This window comes from Temnothorax curvispinosus, unplaced genomic scaffold (assembly GCF_003070985.1).
Source record: "Temnothorax curvispinosus isolate PA1 unplaced genomic scaffold, ASM307098v1 QBEX01008617.1, whole genome shotgun sequence".
Taxonomy (NCBI): Eukaryota; Metazoa; Arthropoda; class Insecta; order Hymenoptera; family Formicidae; genus Temnothorax; species Temnothorax curvispinosus.
This window is the reverse complement of record NW_020218397.1, coordinates 9,680-19,595: the sequence shown is the minus strand read 5'-3', so window position 1 is coordinate 19,595 and position 9,916 is coordinate 9,680. Positions and strand designations below refer to the sequence as shown.

General features: G+C 27.1%; 1 protein-coding gene and 1 long non-coding RNA gene across 4 annotated transcripts in view; both read right to left on the bottom strand.

Moving 5' to 3' along the window:
• Positions 1–402: 402 nt before the first annotated feature.
• Positions 403–2,126, bottom strand: LOC112458047. The gene is made up of 3 exons (XR_003041177.1): positions 1,561–2,126; positions 900–1,079; positions 403–501 (listed from the first exon to the last, which is right to left on the bottom strand). It is a non-coding gene; the product is annotated as an uncharacterized LOC112458047 (long non-coding RNA).
• Positions 2,127–5,864: 3,738 nt separating this feature from the next.
• Positions 5,865–9,916, bottom strand: part of LOC112458045 — a 7,579-nt gene continuing 3,527 nt past the window's right edge. Inside the window, exons 7-13 of one of the 3 annotated variants that reach the window (XM_025021451.1) lie at positions 9,586–9,776; positions 9,235–9,333; positions 8,280–8,448; positions 7,245–7,440; positions 6,901–7,098; positions 6,451–6,584; positions 5,865–5,990 (exon numbers count right to left, since the gene is read on the bottom strand). In XM_025021451.1, coding sequence (XP_024877219.1) covers positions 5,961–5,990; positions 6,451–6,584; positions 6,901–7,098; positions 7,245–7,440; positions 8,280–8,448; positions 9,235–9,333; positions 9,586–9,722 — 963 coding nt within the window. In that variant the 5' untranslated portion in view covers positions 9,723–9,776 and the 3' untranslated portion in view covers positions 5,865–5,960. The remainder of the gene's footprint in view (positions 5,991–6,450; positions 6,585–6,900; positions 7,099–7,244; positions 7,441–8,279; positions 8,449–9,234; positions 9,334–9,585; positions 9,777–9,916) is intronic. The other 2 variants (XM_025021452.1, XM_025021453.1) reach the window with 2 other exon arrangements.

Sequence of the window (9,916 nt, the reverse complement as noted above, 5' to 3'; positions counted from 1 at the left end):
TCGCATCAATCGCTATAATGCCACACGGCTACACCTCACTTTAGCTGCAGACTGCTACAGACGACGTTGTAACACACGCATGTTATTATTCTGCTCTTTAGCACTGACGTAGTCAACTGACTTATTGTATAAATTTTAATATTTACACTAATAGAACATATAACTTACTCTTACACTATGTAAAAATCATCATTTATTTTTTTATTTAATTTTCCGATAATTTTATAACCAATTATTAATGATAATTTTTCGGTTGCTACATTGATTAGAGCAGCCGGGTAAGAGCCTCCTTAATTAATTCAAATATAGGTTTATGGTGTACACCTTGTATACATGTAAATACAATATTAGAATTTTTTTTAATATCAAAAAAATATTTAAAATTATACTTACACAGTTGAATCAAAGAACTGGAAATTGTCAAGTATGTCATTAGATGTTAAGACATCCATTCCGTTTAAGTTTTCAAACTCAAACCATTTGTCAACTACACTGTAATTACTTTTAGAAAATATATTTATTATCTTCACATGATTAATTAAAAATATTTAACATTTACAAAAAATATAATTTTTTTTAATATTTTATTTTACTTTATTATTGTAAATTGATCCCTTATTTTACGTTCAAGATATATCTTCTTTTTAATTGGAATATATTTAGAAATATTTTTTTGAACAAAAATATAAAACAATTATTCTACATATAAAAATATGAAAATAAAGTTATCAAAAAGTAAATATTTTATAACATATTTATATTTTATATTAAAAATATAACAAGATTTTTAATATCAGAAAATTCTTAATGAAAATGAGCTTTATTATAGTGTTTTCAAAATGTCTTGTTTTTATAAAAATAATATATAAGTAATTATGTATATTACATAAAGTACATACGCAGTTGAAGTAGAGGGTTGATTTTCATCAATTACGTCTTTAAATGTTGAAATATTCATTTCATGTGAAATTTGAATTTCACCATCAGAAGAGTCATCTGTATCACTTTCATATTTATTGCCATCAATATTTCGTTTTTCCATTTCTATTTATAGTGATCCTGGTCTCTTTTTCTATATGCTGTGTATAGAATTTTAGTTATTATACTTTTGTGTGAAAAATTATATTTCTGATGAGAGAAAGATAGATAGATAAGTAAATGAAAAGAGAGAGAGAGAGAGAGAGAGAGAGAGAGAGAGAAAGAGAGAGGGGAGGAAGAAGAGAGAGAGGGAGAAAGACGCAGAGGAGACGGTAACGGTGACGGAGACGGAGACGGAGACGGAGACGGAGACGGAGACGGAGACGGACACGGACACGGAGATAAAAACGAAGACGGAGATGAAAACAGAGAACGGAGACGGAGACGGTGACGGTGACAGTGACAGAGATGGAGAGAAAGAGGGAGAAGGAGATGAAGGGAGGAAGAGACAGAGACGGAGATGGAGAAGAAGAGGGAAAGGGTGAAGGAGAAGGAAAGGGAGAGAGTATGAAGAAGAGTATGAAGGAGAGTATTATCAGAAGAGAGAGAGTAAATTATAAATTGTTTAATATTTTAATTTACCTTTTGTATAGAGTTCCTCAATTTTATGCTATCTCCTTCGCCTCTTCGTGTACGTTTGATGAAAAACAATTGCAATTTGTTATTTAGTGACTTCTGTCTTTATTTACTTAACAACGATGAAAATCAATATTAATCACTTTAAGTTGTCATCAAATCGCGCATAATTGATGTGTGTATCTAGGAGCGCACCAGTTCATTGAGTCGCTAAGTAGCAATTGAATATGCAATACATAACATGCCAACATTGTGATATTGGTTTTATCATTTAGTATTTAGTATCTTTACTTTAGTTAAAATAAAATTGTAAAATGTACAGTACGATCTCTTTAGAAAAACTGTTTTTCCTTCACTAACATCATTAAACACTCCATTTGGACGTTTCGCAGATTCAGAACGAGTCTTTTCCTCGTCACTATCTTCTTCCTTCTTAATAACCGATAATAAACGTAATATAGTACGTAACAGTAATAGATATATTGGATACTTACATGAAACAATTACCTTAATTAAATTAATCGTTGCGTCGCGTAAAAAATTACGTACTACGTTTACGTGAGCGTTATTTCTGTAGTAGCTTACGATAATTCCTTCGCATAAACGAGATTTTGTAGTAACTTACGGATAATTTACTCCGCGTAAACGAGTAAATTATCGTAAGACTACAGAAGTTAACGCTCGCTGATTGTTGTGATAGCGCGCTGCCGCTCAGTAACAGTCAAACGTGATTGGCCCTTACTTTTAGAACCAACCAATCAACGCAGAATGTTGATAAGATGAACTCAACAGTTGTGTTTGCTGAACGTGGCCAATGAGACGTCGGCGTTAAGGGTCCGGACACATACTTTTTCGTAACAGTAATGCTGGGTCTACAATACGAATCGCAAAGTTGTGAGTCGCAAGAATTGACCAATCACAGTCGAATTTGAGAAGAATAATCGTGTGATTGAAATTCTTGTGACTCACAATTTTGTGACTCGCATTATAGACCCAGCATAACAATAGGATTTTGACCAATCGCGTTGCTTGATTCGGGAACATACAGCCGTACGTTTCTGAATCGAGGAATCTTAAGCTGGCCACACACACTTTTTCGTAACAGTAACAGTAGGATTTCGACCAATCGCGTTGCTCGATTCGAAAACGTACGGCCGTACGTTCCCGAATCGAGTAACACAATTGGTCGAAATCCTACTGTTACTGTTACGAAAAAGTGTGTGTCCGGGCCCTTACTGTTACTGTTACTTAAAAGTGTGTGCCCGGGTCCTAACGCGATTGCTCGAAATCCTACTGTTACTGTTACGAAAAAGTGTGTGTGTGGCCAGCTTAAGCCTTGTGTCCACGATGCTAAAACTGCGTCCGAGTTTCGGTTTAAACCAATCAACTTGCAGCTCTTATAGAAAAGCAGCAGTTTCATTGGCTTAAACCGAAACTCGGACGCAGTTCTAGCATCGTGGACACAAGGCTTAAAAAGGCTTAAAAAGGCATATAAAATTTTTACATTTGGTTTTTGCGTCGCAATATCTCCGCTCGTAAGGCACGTAGCGGAAAATATTATAAAAGATACCCTTCCCCCCCCTTCCAAATCGACCCCAAGCTATCGATCAAGCCTACTTAGAACTTGATCCGTTCACTCGTTATCGAGATCTCAACATCTCGAGTACTCGCAAATAGTCGCTTCGCGTAAAAGAGTCACGTACTACGTTTACGCGAGCATTACTTCTGTAGTAACTTACTATAATACTCTTTCTCTCCCTCTCCCTCTCCCTCTCCCTCTCTTTTTTTCTCTTTTTTTCTCTCTTTTTTTTTCTCTCTTTCCCCCTCTCTCCCTCTCTCTCTCTCTCTGGAAAATTTCGTAACCGATTTCCAAAAAAATACCGGTTCCCAAAAAGATCAGTAACGAAAAACTATACAGTTTATAGCACTCCCCGGGACATTCTACCCCTGTTTTACATACAATTTTTTAAAATTTGATCAATTATTTCCCGAAAAATTCGTCAAACTTCTGACACCAGTTTCCAAAAAAATCGGTAACAAAAAATTATATACTTTATAGCACTCCCCGGGAAATTCAACCCCTACTTTATGTACAATTCTTTGACATTCAGTCATTTGGAACCGGTTTCCAAAAAGATCGGTAACAAAAAATAGTACACTTTATAGCACTTCTCGGGAAATTTTACCCCTACTTCATGTATAATTCTTTGAGATTCAATCAATTATTTCCCAAAAAATTAAAAAAATTAAAAAAATCGGTTTCCAGAAAATCGGTAGCAATAAACTATACACTTTATGGCACTCCCCGGGAAATTCTACCCCTATTTCATGTATTCTTGATAAAAATTCGGTCCACTAACGAATGAGTAGTTCGCGGACAGACGGACGGACGGACGGACGGACGGACGGACGGACGGACGGACAGACAAACAGTCGCGTTTTATATAATAGTAATGATAATGAATTTAATCTGATTGTTATTACTTTATAATATTTAGAGAGATCAAGCAACACCAAGTTTTTTAAATAAAGTTTTTTATTTTAATAAATTTATTTGTATTTTGTTTGCATTGTTATTGTATTATTACTTTTTTAATTCTTTATGATTACATCTTATATTCCATTAAAATGAACAAATACTACTTGAGTTGAAATAGGAAGATCACTGAATAGAAATACAAAAAGATACATACTAATCTTTTTTTATTTTTTTCAAAGTAGTTGTACAACATTTATGTTTTGAGGAAATATATATATTCTTTTTTTAATTGGTATAATTTAAAGATTTTATACGTTCTTTTTTAATTTTTTAAAGAAAATTAAAACTACTACAACTTGGGTAGGAAGATACTCTTGAGTACAAATTAATAAACGTATTACTAATGTTTTACTTTCAAAAAATTAGAGATACTATTACTCCGTATTTTTTGATATAACAGTTTTTTCTTTGAAAAGCACATACACTTGGAAGCTTTTCTTTACCTTTTTTGAAAAAATATAATTCTATTTAGGTTTTTATTACAGCAAATACCATATGAAACAGATTGTTTATAAATATATATAATCAATCTTTTGCTAATATATAATTTGGACACATGAAAAAGAAAAATTATGTACAAAAATAGAGAAGATAAATACTTCTAATAATAAGTACGTTAGTAAAACGGATAACTTTTCTGAAGATAAATTTGTAGATTTACAGATTATTTCATGATGCGTCATACTTATTCACTTTATTATTAATAAATTAGTAATAAATTATTAACCAACCCTAGTAAAACAGTACGTGGATCCACGTTATTGCTACGTGGATTCGACGAAATTACGTGATTCGACGTGGATGTGACGTTCCTGTTTTACTGGGGATTAACCTTTAGAAGCCGTGGGTGATCGAAATATCGACCACCCAAACAACACAAGCTATTTGATGTTTTTAGGCAAAATTTGGTGTGTTAAATAAGGAAAAATAGAAAAAAAAAATTTGTCCGGCCTTTAAAGATTAATAAATATTTTTATAAATATTATATTATTAAATATTTTATATAGAAATATTGTTTTATTTACTAACTTTTAATATAAATAACAAATTAAAAAAATAAAAATTATTGCCTATTGTGAAAGAATTATACAATTTATTTTGAACAAATTAAAGTAAAATAATTTTCAATATTTACAATAAGATAAACTTTTTCATATATTGATTTTAAAGAGAGAGATATAAATTTTCTTACCTACTATCTCATTATAAAAGTAATAAAGTAATTAAGAATATTTAAGTTACAGTTATAGTTATAGTAAGTGTTGTAGAAAATATTTTCTTTATAGACTAATTATAATTTTATAAATATGTTTTGAGATAAGTTTGATAATTATACAAAAATTGAGAAACGTTTCATTTAAAATTATACCTATAAAAAAAAGAGAAAAAATATAATTTAATATTTTTTTTCGTAAAACTTTAATTTATTTTATTAATGTAAACTAATTTTATATTTTACATTAAAAGTACATGTTTTTTTTAATTAGGATATATACTTAGAAATATTTTTTCTTAATAAAAATATAAAAAAATCGAAATATTATAAAAGTAAATAATGTTTCTGATACAAAGCTTCAAACAAAGAAACAAAGAATCTGCAGAAAGAGAAATTGAAGTGGAGTAATTTTCAATATTTACAATAAAATAATGATATTTTATGTCATTCTTTATTATTTAAATGTATATATATATATGTAATACAATATTTAATATGTAATATATAATTGAATAATACAAATAATGTTTACACATAATAAATGTAAGACTTTCAACAAACGAAAGAAACGTTTTTAATATAAAGAATCCAATCTAATTATTTATGTCATTTAAACAAGAACATCATTTCTTCTAATCCAAGAATATTATTTTAATCCAGTTTACTCTTCTTATTTGAGTGCTACAAAAAGAAAGTACATTATTTGTTTATGATATATATATAGATAATTAAAAAAAGAGGAGTCTATAGCCTTAACCCTGTCCTGACCATTATAAATATTTTGTGTCTGATCACTTTTTCATCTACTTATTAAAGTAATTCAAAAAATCTCCAAAAATTGACAAATATACTTTCTAAAAACTAATATTGAAACTTTATTTTGAAAAAAAATTAAATATAGTATAATTTAATTATTAAAGATTAATTACAATTGGTTAAAATGCCATTTTTTACAAAGTAAGATACAGGTTAAAGAATATAATTATAATATCATTTTTATAAAAATAATATATAATTACGTATATTACGTAAAGTACATGGATTTTTTATTTCTTTACGTTAATGACTACTGCATTGTAAATAATTATTTAAATCTCAATTCTTATTAATGTTAATATTTATTTATTTGTATGTTTATTACCTGTTGCAACAAATTATTCTCTGCGCTTCTTTTTTTAAGAGTACGAGAGACTTTTATAACTGTTTTCAATGGCATGTGTCCATCTATCTGTGAAAGATCCTTTATGTTTTGCACTATGAAACATGGTGGGTCAACTGTAAAAAAATATATTGTGTAGTTATTATAAAAGTATAATGTCAATGATTATGTTTAGAAGAAAAATTAATTTTAATTTGTATTTTATTGATAATAATAAAACTTTTTGTTAATTTTGATATAGATATAAATAAGTTATTGAATGTATTTATTTATTTAATTAATTAATTTAATTTTGTAATAAATATTTATATAATATTATTATATTTGAAAAAAAGAATATGTCATTTATAAATAAGAATAAGTTGCTTTTATCATATAAACTGAATTTTAAAATAAAATAAATTTTATCAATAATAATAAAGAATATTTTACCTGTGGTTTGTATTGTACCAATTATTTTAATTTTATCACCTTTTCTTAAATTAAGGTTACGATAAATTTCTTCGTTAAAATTCATTATGTGAATCTCTAACTTATATTCGCCATCCGTCAGAGATCCACAACCAATTGATTTATTTAACTTATTGTTATAAACTGGAGCAAAATTTGTTTTGATGTAACCATCTATGACTAAAAAATAGATATTTAAGAAGTGTTAAAAAAAAATTATATTTTATATTATACACTTTATTAATCTAAACTTATTATAGTGTAAATGTATTGTTATAGCATAAATGTTTCATTATGTTATAAATCAATAATACTACAAAACTTACTGACACGTGTTGATGTAGTTAAAACATCGGAAAATTGAACATTCTCTGGTTCTATATCAGACGAACATAATAATTTATACTTTCCTAAGTTTGAAACAATTGTATTTGAACGAATTTGTAATTCGTAAGGTACATTGCCATTATTAAATTGGGACGCTTTAGGTGGACGAGCCTGTACGCCGTCTAAATGAACAATCTGTTATAAAACAATTTAATTTAATAAATAGTAATTTATTAATTCAATATTTATTTGACATATAACACATGTATATATGTATATACGTATGTATATGTGTATATATATATATATATATATATATATATATATATATATATGAAAGGGTAAAAACAACAGTCTAAATTAAATTTTTAAAAAGATTTTCTCGTGTACATAGATGCAATTTATATATTTGTACAGATTGTATCTATGCACATGAGAAAAATATTATTAAAAATTTAACTTACACTATTGTGGTTTTTACACCTTCATATATATATGTAAAAGGATAAATTTCAAAAAATTGTCAAGGTTATCACAACTAACAATAGAAGAGAACATACTTTCTATGATATTCTATTTGTGTGCAAAATTTCGACCCGATATGTAGAAAGTTGTACAAGTAGATGCATGTACAAAAATCCGTACACACACACACACACACACACACATATATACATACATACTTCCGGATATTTTCTACTAATGTGATTTGTCGATATTTTGAAACATTTTAAACTTACTTTCATCAAAATCTCAAAAAAAATTTTCTACCATCACAAAGCTTTTTCTATGAGAAAGCAAAATGGTGATTTTTTAAAAATTGTAAAATAAGAATGACGAAAATAATACTTGAATTATAATAAGAATATATATTTTTGCCGATATTACTTGATATTATTAAGTTATCTTATGTAAGAAAATATAATTTTTATAAATGATTTGTATTTAATTGTACGTCCATATTATTAAATATAAATATTATTTTTATTATAAACCAAAAAGCGAATAGTGAAGCACATAGTGAGAACACTTACGTAATTTAATTTTATATGAGGTTCCACTTTATCTACTTCATCATTCCAGGTTATTACTTGAACACGTTTCCCATTACCATTATTTAAGAAAAATTTAAAAATTTTATACTGCTGCTTATCTCCTACATAACGAGGAGCTTCTATACCATCAACGAAACTTACTATCTCGCTATAAAAGTAATAAAGTGATTGAGAATATTTAAGTTATAGTTACAGTTATAGTTTTTTTAATAGATTAATTATAGTACATTTTATAAATGTTTTGAAATAAACCTGATAATTATACAAAAATTAAGAAATGCTTTATTCAAAATTATATCAAAAAAAGAAAAAAAAATGTAATTTAATTGTTCTTCCTTCAAAACTTTAATTTATTTTATTAATGTAAATCAGTCTCCCATATTTTACATTAAAAGTACATGTTCTTTTTAATTAAAATATACTTAGAAATATTTTTTTCTGAACAAAAATATAAGACCTAAATATTTATAAAAGTAAATAGTATTTCTAATATAAAGCTTTAGAAAAAGAAACAAAAAATCTGTCGACAGATGTAAATAAAATTTAAAATATAAAATTATATAATTTAGATTATTTAGATATATAAAATAAATTAATAATTATAATAATGTATTATATGCACAATAAATTAAGGGAGACCATTAGCAAGAGATAAAGAATGAGTTTAACCAAAGATTAAATGATGTTGGTGAAACAGATCCTAAAGATACATCTGTAGAAATTTCATAATTTTGAGTGAGAACTTTCTTTAGTTGTATACTTTATAATATAATATTTTATAATAATGTATGCCAATAATAAATATACCAGAGAAATATGTTTGTTTATATTCGGTATTACTTTAAAATACTATATGTTTATGGTGTACACCTTATATAAATTGTAATATCAAAATTTCTTTCAATATTAAAAAAATATTTAAAATTATACTTACATGGTTGAATCAAATAACTTAATATTGTCGAATTCGTCATTAGATGTTAAAATATCCATTCCATTTAAGTTTTCAAACTCAGAAAATTTATCCGCTACACTGTAATATTTATTTTTAGAAAATATATCTATTACTTTTATATGATGAATTAAGAATATTTAACATTTACATAGTGTAATAAAATGTATTGTCGAAACAGTTACAAAACATTTGTAAATATGTTTTAAGATAAATTTGAGATTTATAATAATAATTAAATAAAAGTTAAAAAAATTAAATAAAAATTGGAGGGAGAGACAGAGAGAGAGAACTTAATTTTCTATTAAAAAAAATGTTCCAAATGATACATACACAGTCAAATTAGAGGATTCATTTTCATCAATTACTTCCTTAGATGTTGAAATGATTATTTTATTTAAATTATCAATTTCCGTCTCAAAAGAGTCATCTGTGTTATATTTCTTTCCATCAATATTTTGTTTATTCATTTTTATATAGTGTTCCTGGTTTATTTTTCTATATATTGTGTAATACTGTAAACTCTTTTCATATAATTTTAGTTATTATACTTTTGTATAAAAAATTATATTTCTAATAAAAGAAAGATAGAGAGAGAGAGAGAGAGAGAGAGAGAAAGAGAGAGAGAGAGAGAGAGAGAGAGAGAGAGAGAGAGAGAGAGAGA